The sequence below is a fragment of the Rhodamnia argentea genome, chromosome 8 (genome assembly GCF_020921035.1).
Source record: "Rhodamnia argentea isolate NSW1041297 chromosome 8, ASM2092103v1, whole genome shotgun sequence".
In the NCBI taxonomy this organism is placed as follows: domain Eukaryota; kingdom Viridiplantae; phylum Streptophyta; class Magnoliopsida; order Myrtales; family Myrtaceae; genus Rhodamnia; species Rhodamnia argentea.
In genome coordinates, this window is record NC_063157.1 from 29,169,563 (window position 1) to 29,193,767 (window position 24,205).

Below are 24,205 nucleotides of genomic sequence, written 5' to 3' on the forward strand. Positions count from 1 at the left end.
CCGACTGAAGCATAATTAGCGAGTGAGAATTACTTTATGGACATTCATATATGTAATTTGTGAGCTTTTTGAAATTTTTGTGATTTCTAAAGGGAAAAATGACAAAGATGCCCTGAATTTTGACTCGATATGATATGTCGCCCCGGAATTTTTAATTTTGTTTAATATGACTTTTGAACTTTAACTCAATGAGCAAAGTTGCCCCTAAAGATGTACCAAAAGTTAAACAATTATATTGAATAAATTAAAAATTCAGAAACGATATTGTATATTGAGTTAAAGTTTAGGGATTACATTAAACAAGTTAAACGTTTGGCAATAATATTATATATTGGGCCAAAATTTTGGACCATTACTGTAATCATCACAATACTATAGGTTCAACCTTTCGGCCAAGGGCCCAAGAGTGCAAGTCCAAGTACCAAGTTTCGGGTCGGGTAAAACCCGTCCGACTGCCCTGAAGCTCCACTTCGACCAAAGCGGCGACACTGTTACAGTCACGGACGGCGAAGAAAATTGAAGAAAGCGACGATCGATTGAAGAAAGCGACGATCGACGTCGCGAGGGAAGAAGAAGAAGAAGAAGAAGCAGCAGCAGCAGCAGCAGCGGAAGATAGTGCAGCGCCTCATGCCTCCTCTCGTCGCAGAAGTGAAAGGCTTTCTACTCATCTAAGTAATCTGTCGATGTCGTCTCTCCACCGATCCTCGAGCGCTCCGTCGAAGAACGGCCTCCCTTCGCAGGAGCTCCTCGACGATCTCTGCAGGTGCCTACGCGATTCACCACTTCTCTTCGTTGCGTAGTTGGTGCTTCGTTTACCGAGAAAAGAACGGATAGGATTGTCGTTTCCTTTGGGTTTTTGCTAGCCTTCTGGGAGTTGACCTCGGGATACAGAAGTAGGTTTTCGCTGCTTTTCTAGCACGAGGTCTGTGAGAGCTCGACTTGTTGAACTTGTTCGTCTGCAGTCGCGAGCGAAATGAGCGCTCGTTTCGATTTCGGAAGTGATAGGGAGTTCATACTTTGAGACAAAATTCGAGTTGGCTGGGTTGTGGACTGCGAACCCGTTGGCATTTCGTAGGTGAACGATGGCTTTTGTTTAATTCACCATGTACAGATAGCGGCTGCAGTTCTTTTGATAGGAATGAACTGTTGAGTTGTAAATCAGGTCTCAAATGAAAATTTTAGCCATGAATATGATTCTTTTCAGATATTCATTCCATCAAGGGGTAATGAATAAATTAGTGAGTCTACCTATAAGTTTGAAGGTGCACAAACAGTTTGGATTAGGGTTATATCATCTAAGGTATTTGAATGTCTTAGAGCTTAGGCATGGTAAGTTTGAAGGAAAAGCAGCTCAATTGTAGTTCTGATCACCTGCACCTATCCTTCCTTCTCCTAAAACAAGCTGCAGAAATATGTACTTCAATGGACTGCATTCTATTTATCTACTTGGTAGCATAGTAGTGACTTGCTTATCCTGTTTTGCTGGCTCTGATTCTTTGTAAATTACTTCTTTGCAGTCGATTTGTTCTGAATGTGCCCAAAGAAGACTTACAGTCATTTGAGAGGATTTTATTTCTCGTGGAATATGCCCATTGGTTCTATGAGGATAACTCAGTGGAGAAGAATCCATCTCTGAAGTCATTGAGTCTGAAAGAGTTCACTGGTTTACGTATCCTACGGAACATTGATTATTCATGCATATTTCACCTGTCAAATCATGGCTGAGTCGATGCTTCCTTTGAATGGAATGGTTGAAATTGCTTGCTTGTCAGTTGTTTGTACTCCTGCTGCCGCTTGTTGTCTACTGCAACAGGATGGGGATGAGTTGTGTGTGACCATTAAGAATTCATATTCGTGATTTCGGTGCACAGAAGCAATAAGCAAGCAGAAATCAAGCGGGAATATTATGCGAATGACACTAGTTCTTCTTATTTTGGTGTTCCTCCACTCTTGCCTGATATAACTTGCAAATGGACTGCCATTTGTTCTCTATTGGCATTTTGGTCACTAAAGTACAAGTTAGATAGATTGAAATTGCTTGCATGTCAGTTGTTTGTACTCCTGCTGCCGCTTGTTATCTACTGCAACAGGATGGGGATGAGTTGTGTGTGACCATTAAGAATTCATATTCGTGATGTCGGTGCAAGGAAGCAATAACCAAGCAGAAATCAAGCAGGAATATTATGCGAATGACACTAGTTCTTCTTATTTTGGTGTTTCTCCACTCTTGCCTGATATAACTTGCAAATGGACTGCCATTTGTTCTCTATTGGCATTTTGGTCACTAAAGTACAAGTTAGATAGATTGACTCATTCATGTGGATGACGAAGCTCTAAGGGGTTCTTCATTTGAGACCAAATTTTTTATAAGTGATTTTGTTGCGGAATAGGTTCAAGGGTGACAAGTGATCTTCTTGATGTTATACTGGCTTGTTAAATGTCACATTTTATTAGTGTTCGGGCCAAAACTTGTGAGATGGTAGTATGGGTGATTTGTTATCAAATCTCTCAATAAAATTTGGCATACCATTTTAAGTTTTCTTAGTTTCCCTTTCATTTCTCTTGTTTGTGACAACCTTTTTTGTTTCATTATTATTCTTATAAAGACCTTTTGGTAGTAAATTAGATCACTGTTGTCCTGATCTTTGCTGGGATGGACAGTAAACATCAGATCAATCACTTGCAAGAGTTTTGGAAGAATATGACCTTAGGGCATCTTGCGGAGAGTAAGTTCTTTTAGATAATCTAAGCAAGTGAAGGTATCACCTTTTCTTCTTTTTTTTTTTCTTTTTTTTGTATGTGTTTGGGGGGAGATTATTTTTTGTGTATCCATATCCCCGTCTTATAACTTGGATTTTTTTAGACCATGAAAGAGACTTGACCAGGCAGTTATATATCCAGGCTAGTTCTCTTGTTGTAAAGAATCTGTGTATTACTTTGCGGTGGCTACAATTGTTCTCATTTCTATATTCTTTATATGCTTTCCAACATTATCATATAATTAGCCCAATCTTTTAATTTGTTGTCAACGTATAAAACAGTCAGTTACCGTAGTTCCTCAGGAATATTTCAGTGGAATATGAATTTTCCCACTATAAGGGCATTTAGATGGAGATACACTTAACTCTAAAGGACTAGCTATAACGATTCTGCTACTTCTAAGTTATACCGATGCCTAAATAACTCTTACTATTTATCACTAGAAAGCCAACATTGATAAGCATTGTTAAATATTGTATAGCTTAGCTTGGTTTGTATTTTAAACAGACGTACACAGTTACTGATATATTTTCAGTCTATGGAGAGTAATATTAATAAATTGCCACATTAAACCTTGATATTTGTGGTATCTTTTTTCGTCTAATCATCATTAACTGTTCATTCATTGCGTTTGTCTGATGTAATTAATTTTTCGGGTTCCTGAACTGCTTTGTTATCTGCATAAGTTGGATGAAGTTTTGTTTTGTGGGAAATAAAGTAAATTACTTCTAGTGCCACTTGGAGGTGTATTGAAGGGGCCGGTAAAATGCTGAAATGTTGAAACTATCCAATTACTGAAAAATTTGTGCCTTCGGCATTTGACTTTTCTCTCTTTAGTAGAAGAATTGAAATTGTATAATATCTGAAACTGCAAGTTCGGGCTTCATAAAGTCATAAGGGTTTGAGTTTCATTTCTCTCCCTGTAGTAACAACTGAAGGCTATTAGTGGCTCAAACTTGCAAAAGGCGCAGCAGAGATGTGACGGACCCTTTTATTAAATCAAAATAAGTTACTTTTCTTTTTCACCTTTCGATATGATGTCATAGAAACAGTTTAGAGCGGTTGCTTTTCTGATCTGGTTATATTTGGACTCTTAGATATGATAGAATGAGAATGGATTATGAGCTTTTGAACTATCTCCACATTAACAATTTATTTAGTTCTGCTTATGAATTGGACTCTGATATGTAAGAGTACAACTAATGCTGACCCACAGTTAGGTCAATCATAATAGATAATCTTTGTTTGATCAGTCTAGCAAACCTTATTTAATTGGTTGTTCAATCATCTCTACCGGGAAGAGGACTGATACTGCCTTCTTGATGAGTTTTTATCAGTTAGTGACATAATAGGCAAAATGCCTGAGTCGGATCCGTATTATCTGCCAAATTATAATTATTGATGAAGATAGAAGTTTGTATGCCATGGTTAATGGTCCTCTACAGTCAATCTTTTTAGATTCTGGAACAGATTGTAATATTTCATGACATCTATAAGAGCTCTCTCTCTCTCTCTCTCTCTCTCTCTCTCTCTCTCTCTCTCATATATACACACACACACACACATGTGCATGTCTGTGTATGACTGACGCATACATGCATTTGGAAATTCTGGCATTCGAAGACATTGTTCTCCTTATTAGGCTAAGTTTTTAACAGCTGCGAAGTTTTGAGGCCTTATGTTGCTCACATTGATGACATTTTCAAAGACTTCACTTCCTACAAGGTTCGAGTTCCTGTGACCGGTGCAATTATTTTAGATGAAACATACGAACGGGTAAGTTTCCTCTTTTAGTGTTGTTATCTTCACATGATTCACCTTCTCATATGATCATTGTCTGGACCTTCCTGCCAAGTTGCTTTAAGTTGTCATGATCTTAGTAGCAAGCTCCACGAGTGTGAATTACTATTTCACAAGGTGATTATGTTGACAAACAAGCATATCTAGCTGTCCGTTTTGTCAATTCATGAGTCCCCTTACTTTGCTGGTCCTCTTTCTAGAAAGTTTGGTCTGTAAATGATCCATGGTCAGTGGATAAGTTTTGTCATCTTTTTGTGGACCATGTAATTCATGATGCACAGTTTCTAGTATCCACTCTAATATGATCTTTGTCTATGACAGAAAGCAAGGAAAACAAGAATGTAAATGATTTTGGTGTACCCTATGAAGTTATGATGAATAGTTCAAACATCATGCATTAATGAACCATACCATGGGCTTCTAAGTTGCAGAATCTGCAATTAGAGGAGCAGGAAACAGATACCTTGTTAGTCATATTCCGAAGTACTTGCATTATACAACCTATTATTTTATTCGACTTTGCTTTACGGTTACAAAAGAAGAGTTGTCTTTATACTGCTTGGTGGATGCTCAGAGAATGATTTTTTCCCTTTACTGCCCTTTTATTTCATTTTGTGATTTTTTGACAAGTACAGCTCTAACTTTGTAAAACTGTTGTAAATTAATCCTTGGCAGTGCTTACTAGTGAAGGGATGGAAAGGAACAAGCTGGAGCTTTCCTCGTGGGAAAAAGAACAAAGACGAGGAAGATCATGCATGTGCCATTAGAGAAGTGAGCTTTTTTCCCTCTACATCTTACAGTTTGTTTCTTGTTAATAGAGAAGTTCTTGAAAAATGCGAACGTGAGTTGCAACTAGGGATAGCCTAGGTGTGAGAAAGGGTTTGAAACACTACTTATTAGAGATAGAGCACTATAGTTCCCCTTTGTTTGAATCGGGAAAGACTGGAAGACCATTTGTAAAGTGAAGTGAAAAGAATTTTTTTCTTCGTTGTACTTTCAGGAAAGTGAGAGGGAGGAAACATTTTCTCTGAACCTTGGGTTGGCACATAGTAAATGAAGCTGGTTTCTGTTTTAGCAGAAAAATGTTCTGTTTTGTTTGGTACTTAGCGCTATGTGTTATAACAATTCAGACATGATTTTGTTTCCATTAAGATACTACGAGTTCATCAAAGTTCAGTTAGCTGAGTTTGGGGATCTGTACTGAAAGGCTCCTTCATGGCTTTTCTCACTTCTAAGCCACAAGACATTGAAATACTGTTGACTCGTTCTATTTTATGGCTAATGCAGGTCCTAGAGGAAACAGGTTTTGATGTGACAAACCTTCTTAATAAGGATGAGTATATTGAGATGATATTTGGACAGCAGAGAGTGCGGCTGTATGTTATTGCAGGCGTGAAGGATGATACTGCTTTTGCTCCACTTACTAAAAAAGAGATTAGTGTAATGTCTCTGTTTGGGCAATCAATTACCCTCTTGAATTTCGAACCTGCATTTGTTAGCATTTACCGTCATGTAGAATGAAGACCGGACAGTTTAATCCTTCTTAAGAAACACTGTTTTGTTGCTGAAGCTAAAAATTGAAGGCGTGACTTTTTGTCCGGTTTTCCTGAATGAATGTTTAAATTGCAGTCTCCAATTTTGTGAACTTGTGGTCTTCGTATTTCTATATTTGCAGCTTAAGGGTTTATTCATACTCTAATTCGCCACATTGCTAAAAACATTATGCTGACTGTTAGCTTTGTCAACGGTTGGATATAACTTATTGCTCCTGCTATGATATTGGGTTAGACGTGAGAAAAGGGAAGGCTTGAAAGCTAAGTAAGGGACGAAATGAGTCTAGTTGTGCGTAAATCATTTCTTTCATTTATTTGCAGGAAATTGCATGGCACCGCCTCGATGAGCTTCAGCCTGTAAATGATGCTGTTATATCTCGTAGTATAATTGGGCTCAAGCTATATATGGTGGCTCCCTTCTTGGCGTGCGTGCTTCAACACTTCATTTAACAAGATTTTGGGTTTCAACTTTGGAAATTGCATTTCTGAACCCTCTACATAATTATTTTGTGTTGCAGATCCTTGAAGTCCTGGATTTTCGCACATCAGCCTGCTGCTGCAAGATCTCATATACCTCTTAAAGGTTACCCTCCTTTCTAACTCCTGCTAGTCCTGCGCAGAATAGGACGTATTATGTTTCCGCTTTGTGATGTTTGCATCGATGTTTTGTTGGAACCGAGATGTTAAGGGGAGACAATTAATGAAAATAATGTATTAAAGAATGTCTTGTGTTTTCTTTTCATCTATGCCAAGCCTCAATATATGCCAGTAGAGTGACTTGACCTTTATTTCTCTCAGAGTGGATAGGAAAAATATGGTTCTGTGACTTTTTTGTTTATTTGACCATCAATGAAGGGTATTCTCTTCATGTATCGGATTATTTAGTATACAAAATAATTATGAATTGACGTTTTAGGGTATTACTAAGCGGTTTAAGGTTATGGGACGTGATAAGCCTTGTTCCCATATCTAATTCCTGCAGAATCCTTATTCTCGGAGTTCAGGCTACTACTTTGTTTTTGTGTCCTACATATAACGTCAACTCTATACGTAATTTCCATGCTTTTGATTCTTGCATATTAGATGAGGGAACTTGAATGTGGACGGCCATTCCTTTGATTTAACCCACAAGGATGGCACATGGGAAAGTCGATGATGAGTCTGTGCTTTGTATGTTGTTGGCTTATCAAGGTCATGGCTTCCCAATCTCTTGTAATAGGGGAATCCTTTTTGAATTTTAGTTTTCATCGGATTCCAGGTTTCCATCTGTCCTATGACTTTCTTTGTGACAATGTTACATTTTATATGTCGGCTTTCCTCGGCAACATAGGCGACTGAACAAATTATTCTTCTTGTCCACTGTCTTGGCAGTCACATGGAACTTGGGCGAAACATTTGTCTTCTTCCTTTCTTAAAACTGCATTGTGAACGAGCGTGAAATGAAATCTGATTGTTCTGACAGTTATCACTTCTGTTCTTGCCATCATCCTTCTTAGCTGGATTTGACTTTTGTATGATGAGTCATTCTTTGGCTGCGGATTTTACAAGACGAGTTCTGCATCTGCTAATTTATCTGGGCTGCTTCTAATGGGATTGACCTATCTTTTCCAGGAATTTGTGTCTGGAAGGCAAAGAATAGTTCTACGGGAAGTAGCTCCACCATACCAGAGCCTCAGCCAAGTAGATCTGCCTCTAACGTTCACTCTTCTAACTCAGGCCCTGGGAAAAGTTTCCGACGCTTTAGATTTGATACTGCGGCAATTTTAAGAGCAATGGAAGCTGGCTTCTCTTCTTGACAAGAAAAAAAAAGGCCCCTTCTCGACAGTGTACCTACTTTTTATTTTCGTGTCGCCTTTGGGCTTGCGTTCCCGCTTCTTAACCCTGTCATGATCTGTCTAGTGTACATTGGTATTGTCATTCTGTGATGTTCGTCACAGCATCGGTGATGTATGTCTTGTACAGCTAGCATTTGTATAAAGGTATTGATGTTTCTGACTTTCTCTTCTGTTGTCCATTATCTTATGTATTGCTTTCAGCATGGTAATCTCCATGGAGTGGTCTCAAAATGGTAACAGGAGATGAGGATAGTAAATGGGTAATAAACGGGTTAAATGGTACAGGTTCCTGAATTTTATTTAGACCGGTGAAACGGGTAGGTTGGGTCGGGTCATATTCTCCTACTTTTGTGCCTTATCCTAACGAGTGGAGACTGGAGGGTTGGATCACCGTTCGGTTTGTATAGTCTCTGATGCTTGGATTGGCACATCAAGTGGAACATGACCACCGTACTCTGTCAAAGAGCCTGCTAATACCCAAGAGGAAGCCAGAGGTTTGTGTTAGGACTTAATTTCTTGTTTTAAAGATCGAAAATGGTTTACATATTTCCTAGAGCCGATACTGGAAACATGTTCATCGGCAAATTTTTTTTTTTGTTTCCTGCCTGATCATTCTATGGGGAGACGGGAGTGTTCCAAAGTTCGGGTTTTTGTTTTGTTTTGTTTTGTTGATTGAGTTTTCTTCACAAGAAGAAAAAGGGAATGCCAAATGCAGGAGAAACGTGGGATATTTGGTCAAAAAGTCATAAACCTTATGTATAGTAGTCAATTCAGTTCTAAAATTTTCAATTTGGCCAATTTAATCTTAAATTTTCGACGATTTTTCAATGTAGCCTTTTTGGTTAATTTTGATTGGAAATTGCTGATGTGGACGTTGGCCACCATACGTGACACGGCCGAAGCTGCCGTAAACGATTTTTGCAACTTTTTTTCTCTTTTTTTTCCTTTCTTTTATTGTATTTCCTTTTTTTTTTTTTTTTGTTCATGCCTGCAATTGGTTGTCAAGGCCTTGGTGATGGCTAGCAGAGGTTGCTAGCAAGGTGGTCCTGGTCCTCGCCATATCAAAAATTTTTAAAAGTTGCAAAAATCATCAATATCAGCATTAACCGTGCTGCGTAGTAAGGTCGACATTGATTGGTTTGCCACATTAGCAAATTCCAGTCAAAAGAGATCAAAAATACTACAATTGGAAAATCATAGATCCAAATTAGTCAAATTAAAAAGTTTACGAATGAATTGATATATAATAGGTTTAGCGTCTATTTTATAGGATCGTGAGTACTGTGAACTCGAGCGCACATGTGTCTAAGTGGGATTCATACAAGACCCATCAATTGACCGTGGGGTGCTCGGCCCGATTACGCACCCGGGTCGGAGCCCTAGCATTTCATGGAAATCACCATCTACTGGACTCGTGAGGGCGAGGATTGGGTCATGGTAGATGATTTCGCCCTCACATTGGATTCGAAATTCGAAATTCGATTTGCACTTGACACAACTATGCCGTTGGGGCAAGTCATTGTCCGTTGGGACGGGGACCATCTTCGAGAGACCTTTTAGGTCCACGAGACCGTTGCATTACAACACTCACGTGTAGAACCTTAATGCAAATACTGTGGTCCAAACCTTAAAGGTCGCTGGGCTTTGCTGGTTCATTAACAGCGAGTCTTGCATGCACAGAGGGAGAGAGAGGATCATTAAATTCAAACTATCGGTGGCCTACCACAGACGTTTTAAAGGTCCCATTTAACATGCCTTGAAGACCGTCTCTTTTGAACGTTATCACGAGCGCTCTGATTTAGGGTTTTGTCCGGAGAATTACTAAGGAAGTCCTATACCTATCACATTTGTGCCAATTCATTTTTAAACATTTCAATTGTGTCATGAATTCAGTCCTGATCATTCTTACGTTTTGCCAACTGAGTCCATACGGCCAAAATTGACGGGAAATCGCTTGCCGCCCTATGCGACATGGCCGGCACCGACTTAAATATTTTTAAATAATATATCAATATTTTTATGTTTTTTTTCTTTTCCTTTTTTTTTTTCCCCTGGACTTGAGGCCGGCGATCTACACGAGGGCCGTTACGCCCTCCAAATCTGGCCTAGTGAGGGCACCGCGGCCAGCCCTCGTTGGCCTCGGGAGAGGCCGTCGTAGCCCTCACCCAAATCTGACGAGGGTCATCGGCCCAAAGCCTTAGAAAAAAAAAGAGTAAAGAAAAGAAAAGAAAAGAAATAAGAAAATTATTAAAAGTTAAAAATTGTTTACGTTAGTGTCGATCGTGACAAGTAGGGCGGTCGGCGTTCACGTCAGCGATTTTCGATCAAAATTAATCGGATGAACTCAATTGATAAAATACGCAAAGATTTTAAGGTTGAATTGACACAATTGAAAAGTTATGTTGTCAATTTTAATATGATTTTCAAAGGAGGTCTTCAGGCTCGAGCACCACGTAATCTTGCCGACCGCTGCCAGGCCCCACCCCCACCTACGTTCAGAGAATCATTCGCCATAATTCGATCCACCATGTTCGGTCTTGTCAGCTTTGCAAAGAGAGCACGCACACTCGCAGACGCACCGAATGAACATGGATGGATTGCGGCTGTACGAGCTGCCAAGTTTAACCACGTGAAAATTGAATCAGTATGGGAAAAAAAAAAAAAACCAAAAAAGAGAGAGAGTGGAAACTGTGATTTGGATTGGCGGGACCATCTGTTGTCGGTTTGGAGAAGTTGGGTTTTTGGGCGGCGGGTGGTGGTGGTGGCGGTGGTGGTGGTGGGGTCGGCGGCCACCGTGACATCCACCGCCACAAAAGTTAAATTGGGCAGTACTAAGTACTGTCGGCTTTCATGATGGTTGGAAAAATTTTTTTTTTTTTTTTTTTGAGTTTTCTCTTTAATGATGGACAGAAAATTAGTAATGTTTAACGCTTATCAAGATGGTTATTTCACAATCAAGATTTGTGCAAGGTTCCCACGCACTATACTATAGACTTGCTGAATCTCAAGAATAAAAGTCAGCCAATTCGTCTTAGTAACACTGGCCGGACTAAATATTCGTGTTTTTTTTTTCTTGGTGGGTTATATAAATATGAAAAAAAAAACCGTCCAAAAAGTCTTAAACATATTGTATGGCTATCAATTTAATTTTAAATCTTTCAATTGTGCCAATTGAGTCCTACAACTTTTGACGATTTGTTAATTCAGTCATAAACCTTTTTGATTGTGTCAATTTGTCCCGAACCTTTCGGCCTTTTGCCAATATAGTCCTTTCCGCCATTGGTCCAAATAATAGATTTAGGGCTAACTTGACAATTCTTCAAAATGTTCACGATTAAATTGACACAATTGAAAAGTTCGGGATTAAATCGGTGAATCGTCAAAATATTTATGACTCAATTGTCACAATTAAAAGGTTTAGGACTAAATTGACCGCCGTACAATAGGTTTAAGATGTTTTGGATAATTACCCTTATAAATATTTTCGCATATTGTTCTTAGGAACGTAATTCACGAATCAAAACGGAAACCCATTAGCCACGCTCATACAGGATATGATTCTCCAGGAATAGGCAGGGCAATCATTGGGGTTGGATCCAACAAAAATAAGCACAAGGCAATTAGGGAAAACTTGCTAGTGGTTGGTAACATGGTATTGAAGAAAAAGCATGAAGCATGACCCACGCTAATGCCAAGGAGTATCGAACATGATATTCGAGATCTACTTTCGGATCCTTGTCCCTGGACTAGCTACAGTTTAGGTAACACACCATCCTTATGATAGTCAAAACCATTAGAAAAGGTAATATCATATTAAGAAAATGACACGGATTATTCTTGAACTTTGACCAAACATGTAGTGTGATTCCTAAACTTCTAATTTATTCAATACATTTCCTGAACTAGCGTGCAATGTGGTCCATGAACTTTTAATTTATTCAATGTAGTTCCCGAACTTTTGATACATGTCCAATTTAGTCCTTCGATTATATGAGAATGCTCTATGTACTCTTTGATCTTACATTAATGGAAAGACGATATTGAGCATGTACCAAAAGTTCGAGAACCGGATTTGAATAAATTAAAAATTCAGAGACCATATTGAATATTAAATAGAAATTTCATGGATCACATTGAGTAATTAAAAGTTCATGAACCACATTTCATGTTGGATCAAAATTCGGGGACTATTTATATAATTATACATATCAGATTCAACAAAAACAACATATAGCTACCACTTAAGATAGATATTTAGAGAGTGAATGTGTGTTTTTTTCTTTACAAAGTTGAGAACTAACTTTCTCTCATGGTTTTCTCAAAGTTTTATTATAGATTATAAGATAGAGATGTTGTTATTCTTGTCTTGCTTTGCCTTTTCTTTTTTTAAGTTGGGTTGATACCGATAGTCTTTATTCTAAAGATATTCAAGAAGATGCTAAGACAAACAATATGAGGTCAAGCAGATTCGTTGCTGGCTATGCTCCTCATGTGACTGAGGATGTGGCTGAGGTTTCTCTTTGCTGGCCGACCGACCAAATTGACTCATCGTTGATTGCCCATTTTCTTTTGATGGGACCCACTGCTCTTCTTTGGCCACAGAGAGAGAGAGAGAGAGAGAGCTAGGGTTTGGCCTTATTGGAACCCTAATTAATTCAGATGGTCACTGTTAGCATTTGAACTTAAATATGTCCATTGGTCTTTGACTAGATGTGGCAATGGGGGCGGTTCAACAACCATCCTCATCCCCATTTGTCTTGAAAGCCATGTGAATTTTTACTATCTAAGCGTACCATCACAGATCACAAGAGTCTTTTTTCTCTGGAAAAAGCATGGATCTTTATGACTTTGACAGATCATTTGGCACTTTTGTATGGAGGAAAGATCATGGCCAATCTAGTAACTCACCATTGGCTAATCTAGTAGCCACTACACAAATAATGCACCCAAGGCCATGACATTAGGGTTTGCCAGAAAGGGCAAAAAGAAAGGTTATTATATTTTTAAACAAGTATAAATCCTCTCTCTCTCTCTCTCTCTCTCTCTCTCTCTCTCTCTCTCTCTCTCTCTCTCTCTCTCTTATATATATATATATATATATATATATATATAGAAAGGTTATTATATTTTTAAACAGTTATCTTCTCTCTCTCTCTCTCTCTCTATATATATATATATATATATATATATATATATATAGAGAGAGAGAGAGAGAGAGGGAGGAGGGGGGGAGAGAGAGAGAGAGAGAGAGAGAGGGCAGAAACAAAGGCTATTATATTTTTAAACAAGTATAAATCCTACTTCTCTGTCTCTCTCTGTGTCTCTCTCCATCTAGGGTTTATTACATTGCTTAGTATTTTATGGAAGGGCTCAGTCTTGAAAGAACAAGAACCTAGGAAGTCTCTACAAGAAACAAGGGTTTACTTAAAGCTTTGCTCAAGAAGAGAGGAAAGAGAAAGAACATAAAACTGTGAAGGCAGAAATTAGAAGAAGTGGAGATAGAGTACAAGAATACTGAGTTCCAAAGTCTTTTTATTTGGTCGCCAGAAGCTAAAGTTAATTTACTATAACTTTTAAGACAATCAAATGCGTGACCATTTAAGTCGAATTATTTGCTTCGTATAGGTCATAAGAATAATTGTGATGACATTAGATACTAATATATGCTTACACCCCTTTAAACATTTTGAGAAATTCATATGTTATTCTAAACCCGGTACATAAATCAAAGAAATGAAAGTAAAAGAGGAAATTTCATTTTTTATCCTTATGTCCAGTGACTCTTAATTTATGCAATGAAGTCTTATTAGTCTAATGTTGAATGTAATTCTTCCGGTTACCGAAGATTAGGAATCTCGGTCAAATTGATGGTGTGTCATTCTAGCTCAGCCGTATAGAACTCGCCTTTATCGAGTAAGATCGCATAACGTATTAAGAACAAAATAAAATGTAGGCATATGTCAAGCCACCAATTCGATTGAACTAAAGTTATAGTATTTGTTCGACCAAAAAAAATTTTGTAGTATTTGATTTCCCATATTAGCGGTCACAAGATTCGATCGCACAAACGTAGTAAAAAGGTCAGACTAAATGTTCATTTGATTTCCTCTGCATTGTAATATCTGGAAACTCACCCTGCAAAAATACAAACCAAAAAGGGCAAAGTTGCCCGAGTAGTTAAGCTTTGCTTTCACAACACTGCTCCTGCTTCACACAATGCAGAAAATCTTTCACTGTAATAAAAACCATCTCTCTTTCTCTCTCTACTGTAATCAATTCGATACTCTCTCTCTCTCTCTCTCTCTCTCTAAATCTTCGAAGCCAATAAAATGATGATGAGGTCGACAATGAAGTCATCTAATTACACCATTTCCACTGTGTAATTCTCTCCCTTCCTCTGGGGTGGCTTGGCTTTGGCCGGTCCCAGCTCTCCCAACGTTCACTTCCGCCAAGCCATCTTCAGCCACCCGTTATGCCACGTGTCGCCTCATCCTTCCCGACGAAGAGTCCAGAAATTTCAAAAGCAACTCTTGGAAGATTGTACCCAAGGCAAAAAAAAAAAAAAAAAATCATATGGGTCGTGCTAATTATTGTCTCGGCGATGCTAACTAGGGTGGCTAAAAAATAGTCATAAAATTTCGTTACTATAAATGTTTCGAGGGAAAATTTTAATTAAAGGCTTGAAATATTCACATTTTTTCAAATAAGGATCTGAACTAGATCTTATTTCAAATAAGAACCTAATTGAAAGACATTTTTATCATTTACTTTTTTACTTTTTTCTATTTCTTTTTCATTTTTTTACCTGTTTTTTTTTTTTTTTTTTTTTGTCCCTCCCCTCCCCTTCCCAAGACAACGTCGGAGGCATGCCTCGCCCGGGCTGACGTTGAGCAAAGGCAAGGGTAGCCCTTGCCTAGCCTTGCCAACCTAGGTGAGGGGGCCCTCGCTCGACGACGCCGTCCCGGGTGAGGGTATCCCGCCGTCGGCCCAAGTGAGGGGCGCCCTCGCCCGAGGCCGGCAATGGCTTGGGGAGAGGAGGGGAGAAAAAAAGAAAAAGAAAAAGAAAAAGAAATTAAAAAAAAAAAGGGATGAAATGCCCTTCGGCTAAGCCTTCTTTGAAATAATTTGAGTACTTTAGGCTCTTATTTGAAATAAGGCCCACTTCAAACCTTTATTTGAGAAAATTAGAGCACTTCCATTTTTTCATATTTTGGGGACTCGGGTTAAATGAGCCTTTGACAATGTTTTACCAAGCCATTTTAACTCCTTTAAAATCGCTTGATTGAAAATTGTGGTATTTTAAATTGTGGTATTTAACAAAATAAATTTTGATCGTAATATGTTAAGGAAAGCGATTTCCCTTGATTACTAAAAATTATTTTACCTCGATCACTTTATGAAAACATATTCATTACCTTTGGTCTTCTCCTTCAATTTGGAGTTGCTCATGATAGAAAGATAGGAGGGAGAAAGAGAGAGGCACAATGATAGTGGCCTCGCCAACATCGCGCTGAGGCAAATGGCTCCTTGGATCACTCAACCTTGAGCTGCCTTGTTGAGATTGAGCGAGTCCGGGCAAACCACTCGTTGGTGGCGCTTGACTCGGGTGAGACAGATCTCGTCGGGGTAGCTGGACCCTAAGTGAACCTTGTGGGTCGTGCAACCCGAGTGAAATCTCGCTTAGGCTACGACCCCAAGCGAACTCATCATGGAGTCACCTGCGCTGCCTCATCGGGGGTCCTGCAACCTCTAGTTGTGGCGATCTTATCACCTCTGCATGTTTTATCTCTTTGGTATCAGTTTTTTTTTTTCTCATTTAGAAAGTTGCTTTGTGGTGTGTAATTTACACATGACAAACAATTTGCTTTCAATGAAAACTTTTTGACTAGTCTCTGTCTCAGTGCAAACTCTTGCCTGAAAAGCACATAACATGAAATAAGTTAATGTGTCTAAATATGCAATTTTTTTAATCAGCCGCTACTAGAGGATCATTGTCACAATAACTTCATTTTTCTAATCTTACGAGAGGATTATTTGGAAAGTATGCTCAGAAATTGTTGTTTTTTCCCCCATAACAGGGTAGCTCATCTTAGATAGATAACTCCCACGTCCATGAAAAAAAAAAAAAAACCCTAAGATCTGCATTAAGTAGGCAAAATCTGAGTAAGCGGTCCAAACAATAATGTATTTTGCTCTTGATTGTATAGGAAAATGATTATTGTTTTTTATTTTTTAAAGTTTTTGTAGGAGGTTTTCTTGCCAAATTTAAGTTTTGCCACCTAAAAAGTGCCCTAAGAGCACCAACAAACAAGACTTGTCGAGTGAAAAACTAAAAATAATTAGGTGAGCACCCTTTGGAAAGAGCTTGGCTCTTGATTAGAGCTATATATTTCTTTTGATATTTGTGAATAGAATTCAAAGCCCTTCTCTTTTTTATTTTTACACTATTTCGGAGCCATAGCATCTAGGTGCAAAAATCGTGAAACGGTTCTTAAACTTTGGCTAAATATGCAATGCGGCTCCTAAATTGTTAACTTATTTAATGCGGTCTCTAAACTTGAGTTAAAATATGTAATGTCGCCCTCGAACTTTTAAATTGTTGAACGTGGTATCTAAACTTTTGGTACGTATTCAATTTAATCTTTGAACCGTATGAGATACTCAATATTATCCTTAAACTTGAATCGTTATTAAACATTTTCACAAAGTTTGGGAATTAAATTAAAAGTTTTGAAGATTATATGGAACAAATTAAAATTCAAAGATCATGTTGTATAGGTGGTAAAGTTTAAATAACAATTTAAGGAAATAAAAGGGCTCAGTGGTCTATTTTTCAAATAAGGGCCTAGGTGAACATCGTTTCAAATAGGGTTTCAATAAGGGCCTAATTGAAGGACATTTTGTTTTAATCTTTTAGCCTTTTCTTTCTATTTTCTTTTTTTCTCCTCCCTTCCCCTCCCCCCCTGTTCATCGCCTCCCCACCTCTTCTTCAGTCCTCCATCCCCGCCCACGGAACTCCCACTTGTTGTGACGTGCGTGATCGCGCCACCGCGAGGTTGTCATCGCCACCCGCCCTCCCCGCCGACCGGCTCTGGACGCTAGGCTCCGCCGCGTGGCCGTTTCCTGTCCTTTCTTAGTAGAACTTCGGTGGTGGCAAAACTTCCACATGTCGTTTTCCCGAATCGGGCGGGTGTGGTCCTTTGTGGCGAGAGCGTGTGGAAAGGATGCCAAGTAGTCAACATGCGGTCCGGGTTGTCGACTCGACTTGAGGGTGTGCTGTAGGCTTGGGGAGCATGCTTCATGCCTATCAAGGATGCGATTTTTCCTGGTTCTTGATGGCGGAGGGGTTGGTTTCGGCGGGTGGTTTTGGGTTCATTTGTTGGGTCGTCGTAGCGAAGAGGATTGGAGATCTTTGAGCTTTTCGTTCGTTTGTTTTTTTTCTTTATCGTATCTCTCCCCATTCGGAAACCCCCAAAAAAACCCCCCCAAAAAAAAGAAAAAAACCCTCTTTTCGATTGAATACCCCCCCTTGTCTTTCTTAGCAGATGGAAGACTTCATCAAGAAGAGATGAAGAGGGGGGGGGGAAAAAAAAAAAAAAAAAAAAAAAAAAGGTAGAGTTTAAATGCTTTTTATTTAAAAATTTTAGGGCAAGTCGTGGAGCAGCCGAACTTTGCTTGCACGACACTCCTGCTTCACACCCTCCCTGCAGAAAATCTTCCACTTTAATCAATGCCATCTCTTCGACCAAAAATTAATACCATCTCTCTCTCTCTCTCTCTCTCTCTCTCTATATCCAAATCTTTGAAGCCATTGATGTGATGATGATGTGGACAATGACGTCATTCCAGTATTTCCACTTTACGACCCCGCACTGTCCAATCGTTTCTTCGCCCGCCTAGTTCTAGGTTGGCGTGGTGGCTTTGGCCGGTCCCACCTCCCCCAACGTTCAGTTCCGCCAAGCCATCTTCAGCCGCCCATTCTGCCACGTGTCGTCTCATCCTTTCCCCAAGAAAAAAGTCGAGAAATTTCAAAAGTAACTCTTCGAAGAGCGAGCGTACCCTACCCCAACCCAAGCAACAAAAAAGACCAAAGTGTTAATAATTGTCTCTTTAACGGTCGCTAACAATCAGTCACAAAGTTCGGTTACTAATATCTACCTTTCAGGGATTGGTCAAATCAAATGTGCCGTTGACACTGTTTTGCCGAGCCATTTTAACTCCTTTAAAATCGCTTGAGTGAAAATTGTGATGTTTAACCAAAAAATAAAATAAAAAATGAACCGTAATAAATTAAGGAAAGCAATTTTCTCGATTACAAAAAATAATTTTACCCCAATCATATTGCGAAAACATATTCCTAACAACAAAATACCCTCATGTTCTCCTTCAATATGGAGTTGTTCATGATATAGAGAGAGAGAGAGAGAGGAGGGCGGAAGCAATGGTAGAGGTCATTTGGATCACCCGTCCTCGGGATCTAGCGAGCCCAAGCGAACCGCTCGCCGGTGGTGTTTTGACTCGAGAGAGATAGATCTCGCCGGGATTGTTGGACCCTAAGCAATCCTCGTGGTGACCGTGCAACCTAAGCGAGATCGGTTGCTGCAACCCCAAGCAAGCTCGCCTTGGGGTCACCCGATCCCGGCGCTGCCTCATCGAGGTCGTGCAACCCCTAGTTGTGGCGATCTCATCACTTCCGCTGGCGATGTCTCTTTGGTTTCAATACTTTTTTTTATTTTCCTCATTGTGGTGTGAGTTTCACACGCCATAATCATATTTGCTTTCAATGAGAACTTTTTGACTTAAAAGTCTTGGGTCTTAGTGCAAAGTCTTGGTTTTGAAACAATTACACATAATATGAAATAAGTTAATGTCTCGAAAAAGGCAAATATGTTTTTAATCATCTGCTACCAAAGGATCATTGTCACGAGTAACTTCATTTTTCTAGTCCTATGATGAGGATAATTTGAAAAGCACGCTTAGAAAATGTCGTTTCTTTCCCTCTATAACAAGGAAGCTCATATTAGATTGAGAATTCCCGCGTCCATGAAAAACCCTAATAACACCAAACAACAATTTATTTTTCTCTTGATTTTATAGGGGAAATGATTTTTTTTTTTATAAGTATTTGTACGAGGTTTCCTTGCTATGTTTAGCCACCAAACAAGTATTCTAAAGAACGACGACAAACAAGGCACTCCTAATTGCAGAAACTACCTGGGTAAGTCCTTTTGGAGAAAATACAGGAGTAAGTTCCGCAGTTCCCGGGCAAAGGAGTCCACGTGAAGATCCTCACCCAAGCGTGGATTGCGACTCATAACTAGCAAAACCGAGAGGAAAAATAACGCCTCTAAATTTTGGCTTAATATGTGATGTGATTAATGACTTTTTGACTCGTTTCAATGTGGTTCTTGAACTTGAGCTCAATACGTAATGTCGTCTATGTTCGATTTTGTCCCTGTGTTAAATGAAAAAGTTCGATGCTATTCGTATGAAGGGCCTACATTGGGACATCTTCATATATTTCGGGGATGAAATTGAACATGTACAAAACTAAAAGTTTAGCTTAGAGATTAAATTGCGTGTGAGGATAAAGTTTAAGAATTATATCGAACAAATTTAAAATTTAGGAATCATGTTATATATTAGGCCAAAGTGTTCAGGTATCAGACGTGCCATTAGAGAGAAATGGTGTTCATGTTCATCATTTAATGGCTACGGAATGGACACCGAATCAAGAAACCACGTGAAGGGGCATAGTCTTTAGGGCTCAGGTCTCTGCACTGGCCATCGGCCGCTGCTTGAAGTTGCTGCCGCTGCTGCTGCTGCTGATGATCCGTGCAGCGTTGTGCAGAGAGCGCAGACGGAGCAGGGATGGAGACTGGAGTGAGGTTGGTTGATCATCGTCTCGTCATCAATGCGACCAAGTCCCACACAGTTTTCCCATGCCTTTCTCCAACCTGTGATTCGCCCCATCCGTCAATCTTGCTCCATCAATTTTCGCTGGGGTTCACGACACTTGGGTCTTTAATGACAACCATTTGCGGTTGATCCTCAAAAAACTTTTTCCATAACCGAAGCTGATCTGTCTGTCCATGTGACAGACGAGTCTCTTAATTACACAAGCTAGCAATTAGCATGTGGTAACTTACACGTAAAAATTCGATTTTGCATGCATGAACACCTCCTTCGTTTCTTCTTTATGATCCTTATCCGGAATTTCGCAAGGAAATCTACATGGGGAGAGGATAAGAATTTGATGCCAAAAGTGTCTCAACAGGACACAAAAACATGGTCCAGCATAAAGCGAAGGCGAGAGAATGATGACGAGCGGGGACGTCGCGTGGTGAAGTCAAGTGGGGGGGCCGGTGTGGAAAGCGAAGCGCCACAGAAGATTGTTAATTGGCGTTTTCAGGGGGCAATTTGTAATAAATTACACTTCACGGGATCAAAAATCATAAAAAAGAAAAACTCTCAACACCCCCTCGGCTCGGTCATCAACGTCTCTTCTTCACCATGTATATATACCCCTTCGTCTTCGTCCCCCATACATACCTTCACTTCCCACACACAAGAGAAAATCTCTCTCTCTCTCTCTCTCTCTGAGTCGCCAACAACTCCACCATGACGAAGGAAGTGGCGGAGCAGGGCTCATTCCCGGCCAAGGACTACCACGACCCGCCGCCGGCTCCCTTGATAGACCCGGTGGAGCTGGGCAAGTGGTCCTTCTACAGGGCCCTCATCGCTGAGTTCATCGCCACCCTCCTCTTCCTCTACGTCACCGTGCTCACCGTGATCGGGTACCAAAGCCAGACTGACCCCAAGAAGCCCGGCGTCGACGCCTGCGGCGGCGTTGGCATCCTCGGGATCGCCTGGGCCTTCGGCGGCATGATCTTCGTCCTCGTCTACTGCACCGCCGGAATCTCAGGTGATCCGTCTCTCTGTTCTTCTTAACCAAGCCACCATATCTCAACCTCTCGAATCAACTAATCAGTTTCTTTTAAATTTCTGCTTTGATTAGGTGGTCACATCAACCCGGCGGTGACGTTCGGGCTGTTCCTGGCCCGGAAGGTGTCGCTGGTGCGAGCCATACTGTACATGGTGGCTCAGTGCTCGGGGGCCATATGCGGGGTCGCCCTGGTCAAGCTCTTCCAGAACTCGTACTACGAGCAGTACGGCGGCGGGGCCAACAAGCTCGCCGTCGGGTACAAGGCTCGCGTCGGGCTGGGCGCGGAGATCATCGGCACGTTCGTACTGGTCTACACTGTCTTCTCGGCCACCGATCCCAAGAGGAACGCCAGAGACTCCCATGTTCCGGTAATGGATGATCCACGCACATAGCCGGCCTAATCCCCTAAAAAAAAAAAAAAACCTCAACTTTATCTGCAGTCCCATAATTATTCTGAATTTTTTTTATTTCGTAAAAAATTCTCGAACTTTCTGTTTGGTTTCAAATCCATTCCAAACTCTAGGTTCAGTCCAAAATATGGCTTGAACTTCTTCTTTTTTGTTTCAAAAAATTCACACACTTTAGGTTAAATCTTAAATCTGCCCTGATTTGTCTAAAAAATTCACAAATTTGTAATTTATTTTTAAATTTACCGTGTGATTCAGTCCCAATTTGATGTGACATTTTCACATTTAAAAAAAATAAAGTGATAGGTACGAATCAACATGGCATTTTCAATAGATATGAAAATTAAAAATGACTAATTATAATTTTTGGATAGATGGCTAACAGGAGTATATTTGAGATGAAAGTAAAATTAGTGAATTTTTTTTAGTGATTTTTTTTTTAGAAAAAAATGTTCTAGATAGATTTGGAATTGAATCTAAAGTTTGAAGGTTTTTCTAAGAAAAAATAAAGTTGGGGATAGATTTGGGTCTGAATCGAAAGTTTAAGGTCTGTTCTGAAACAAAAAAATGTTCAAGTAAATTAGAGACTGCACGTAAAGTTAAGGACTTTTTTGGGATAAAAAAAAAAAGGGTTCTGAGGCAAATTTAACATTAAATTTGAAGTTAGGTTTTTTCAAGGAATTTGGGCCACGTTTCCCTTAAATCTTGTCTCTGTTTCTTGCATTATTATTACGGGAGTCACGCGAGAAAAGAAATGTATCATTGCTCTTCGCTGGCTCTGCAGGGAAATGGGCCATGCTGGTTTGTCCCACCCTTTTTTTATTTTTATGTGGATGATGTTATTTAGATTTTTGCTTTTTTTAACAAGGATATTATTGAGCTTAGTAGAGCCAAGAATCACTGACGTGCCTTTTTGGGCATCTTTTCTTGACTAGAAACAGTTCTTTCGTAAGTGTAATAAATTCATGGGCATGCACTGTCGTTTTCCCGTGTCGGCGAAGTTAAAGATGGAATTTTGTTAGCTTCGTCTCTCGTTTTCTCCCGTGTCGAAGTTGGCATCTTCTTTACATTTTAATTGCTCCAATTGCTTTAACTTTGCTCTAAGCGGGGCAGAGAGTGTATTGCAGTTCCTAATGCGTGGCTTTTCTTTGGAATGAATCTTGCAAATAGGTCTTGGCTCCTCTGCCCATCGGGTTCGCGGTGTTCATGGTTCACTTGGCCACCATTCCCATCACCGGAACCGGTATCAACCCGGCGAGAAGCCTCGGCGCTGCTGTCATCTACAACAAGGATGAGGCCTGGAATGATCAGGTTAATTTAATTCATTTCTCTTTCTGTTTTTGCCCCCCATTTCAGTCACAGTTTGCTGATGATGCCGTTCTTGGTTTTTTTGTTGGGTCTCAGTGGATCTTCTGGGTAGGACCATTCATTGGGGCAGCCATTGCAGCTTTCTACTACCAGTTCATATTGAGGGCAGGAGCAGTCAAGGCCCTTGGATCATTCAGGAGCAATGCTTAGTCTGTTTTCACAGCTTATTAAACTGCCCCTTCCGTCCTCCTGCCATTTGTTCTCTGATGAGGGAAAACAAAAAAGACAAAAAGATGTGGAAACTGGAGAGAGATGGGAAATTCTTGTGCTGTGATGTGTCTTTGTTCTTTGTGTGCTGTGCGCAACATTCATATGTGAATTCTCTCCTGTTTCGTTGTTATCTCTCTCTCCCTTATTCTTCACCTTCTTGTTAAATGTCCTCTTCGGTGCGTATCTTCTTTGTTCTTTTCGAATGGCAAAGAGTAGGGGTGTGAGAACTGTACCATAAACTGAACCAAAAACTGGACTCAACTGAACTGAAATTTTGCACATTTTTAGTTCGGTTTGGCTTTCAGTTCAAATAACGAAAAAAACCAAAATTTTCTTCCCGTTCAGATACTTTCGGTTCAGTTACAGTTCAGTTCAGTTACTGACATTCTCTTACGGATGGCCCTCTCGTCTCCATCGCCTACTCTGTACTCTCCATCGCGCGCTCTCTCTCTCTCTCGTTCGGACGAGTCTCCACCTCTCGTGCAAGGGTCGTCAATCGCGCTCTCTCTCTGTCTTTCTTCTATCGCTCGTTCGATCGCTCTCGGGAGCTAAGGTGCAGTCGCTCGCATCAGATTTTTGATCAAACCCATCGTCCCCTCGAGAAGCAGAAGAAGAAGGTGCGGGCATTCCTATTCTGAGATCCGTGCGTCTCTCTCGGTTTGTGAAGGTACTGCTCGCGAGAGGCTTTCGCTTCGTCCATCTTGTGAGGATTCTCCAGCTTTGTCCGGTCTTTGTGGCTACTGTCGTCGACCCTTGCTCGAGGTTCGCCCAGATCGAATTGAATCTTTGCTTCTGAAGTAGGGATTGATGGGTGTAAGAGGGTGTTAACAGAGCCCCCAAGGCAATGCATCCTACTCAAATTCCTCCTCCATTTTTGTTCATCTTTTCCAAATTGTTTGTTTTATTGCAATCACCTTTTTTTTTTAATCTTTTGGCTTGTGTGGAAGAAAAATGCTTGGACCTGAAACGATGGTGAATGAATGGGGCGGTTTAGAGAGGAGGAAGTGTAATTTAATTGATCGATTCCTAGGATAGAGCCGAGGCCCCTTTTGTGATTCCGGGTTTTCTCAAAGGCGGAATAAGATAGAGCGGGAATCGATAGTGTTATGATAGGATTCGAATTGGCAGTTAAACTCTCATCTTGCCACTATTCACTGTATTCAGAGTCTTCAAAGCTTACAATACTCACGTGATCAGAGTCTTCAATTTAGGCTTTTCCTTGCATTGCTGGATGTTCATGTTGGGAAGGTTCAATCACAAGCTTGATTAGAGCTAACAATGGGATGGTGGACAGTCGAAGCGATGGGAAATCCAAAGCCCTGGTGG

The 24,205-nt window shown here is 40.2% G+C and overlaps 2 protein-coding genes and 2 long non-coding RNA genes across 5 annotated transcripts; 3 read left to right on the forward strand and 1 right to left on the reverse strand.

The window, feature by feature from the left end:
- The first annotated feature begins 531 nt into the window (after positions 1-531).
- LOC115754115 (mRNA-decapping enzyme subunit 2) lies at positions 532-8,113 on the forward strand. Of its 2 annotated transcripts, none has more exons than XM_030693055.2 (8): positions 532-763; positions 1,518-1,669; positions 4,409-4,536; positions 5,236-5,331; positions 5,848-6,000; positions 6,435-6,538; positions 6,632-6,696; positions 7,725-8,113. In XM_030693055.2, the coding sequence occupies exons 1-8, from the start codon at positions 684-686 to the stop codon at positions 7,907-7,909; spliced, it is 963 nt and encodes a 320-aa protein (XP_030548915.1). In that variant the 5' UTR covers positions 532-683; the 3' UTR covers positions 7,910-8,113. The 2 variants fall into 2 exon arrangements, with proteins under 2 accessions (XP_030548915.1, XP_048140657.1); XM_048284700.1 differs by lacking the exon at positions 7,725-8,113 and adding an exon at positions 7,096-7,434.
- Positions 1,701-3,710, forward strand: LOC125316410. Its single transcript, XR_007199634.1, has 2 exons — positions 1,701-1,750; positions 2,028-3,710. It is a non-coding gene; the product is annotated as an uncharacterized LOC125316410 (long non-coding RNA).
- LOC125316411 lies at positions 4,094-4,426 on the reverse strand. Its single transcript, XR_007199635.1, has 2 exons — positions 4,311-4,426; positions 4,094-4,273 (listed from the first exon to the last, which is right to left on the reverse strand). It is a non-coding gene; the product is annotated as an uncharacterized LOC125316411 (long non-coding RNA).
- A 9,607-nt stretch (positions 8,114-17,720) lies between the features above and the next one.
- LOC115754116 (aquaporin PIP2-1-like) lies at positions 17,721-23,009 on the forward strand. The gene is made up of 5 exons (XM_030693056.2): positions 17,721-17,738; positions 20,528-20,873; positions 20,967-21,262; positions 22,472-22,612; positions 22,706-23,009. The coding sequence occupies exons 2-5, from the start codon at positions 20,570-20,572 to the stop codon at positions 22,817-22,819; spliced, it is 855 nt and encodes a 284-aa protein (XP_030548916.1). The 5' UTR covers positions 17,721-17,738; positions 20,528-20,569; the 3' UTR covers positions 22,820-23,009.
- The last annotated feature ends 1,196 nt before the right edge of the window (positions 23,010-24,205 follow it).

What these genes read in the sequence shown, in the direction of transcription:
- LOC115754115 (XM_030693055.2), top strand. Translation starts at nt 684, where the DNA reads ATGTCGTCTCTCCACCGATCCTCGAGCGCTCCGTCGAAGAACGGCCTC. An exon ending in GAAAGAGTTCACTGGTTTAC is followed by an intron (nt 1,670 to 4,408) that starts GTATCCTACGGA and finishes TATTAGGCTAAG; the next exon opens with TTTTTAACAGCTGCGAAGTT. An exon ending in ATGGTGGCTCCCTTCTTGGC is followed by an intron (nt 6,539 to 6,631) that starts GTGCGTGCTTCA and finishes TTTGTGTTGCAG; the next exon opens with ATCCTTGAAGTCCTGGATTT.
- LOC115754116 (XM_030693056.2), top strand. Translation starts at nt 20,570, where the DNA reads ATGACGAAGGAAGTGGCGGAGCAGGGCTCATTCCCGGCCAAGGACTAC. An exon ending in CTGCACCGCCGGAATCTCAG is followed by an intron (nt 20,874 to 20,966) that starts GTGATCCGTCTC and finishes TGCTTTGATTAG; the next exon opens with GTGGTCACATCAACCCGGCG. An exon ending in CCAGAGACTCCCATGTTCCG is followed by an intron (nt 21,263 to 22,471) that starts GTAATGGATGAT and finishes TCTTGCAAATAG; the next exon opens with GTCTTGGCTCCTCTGCCCAT.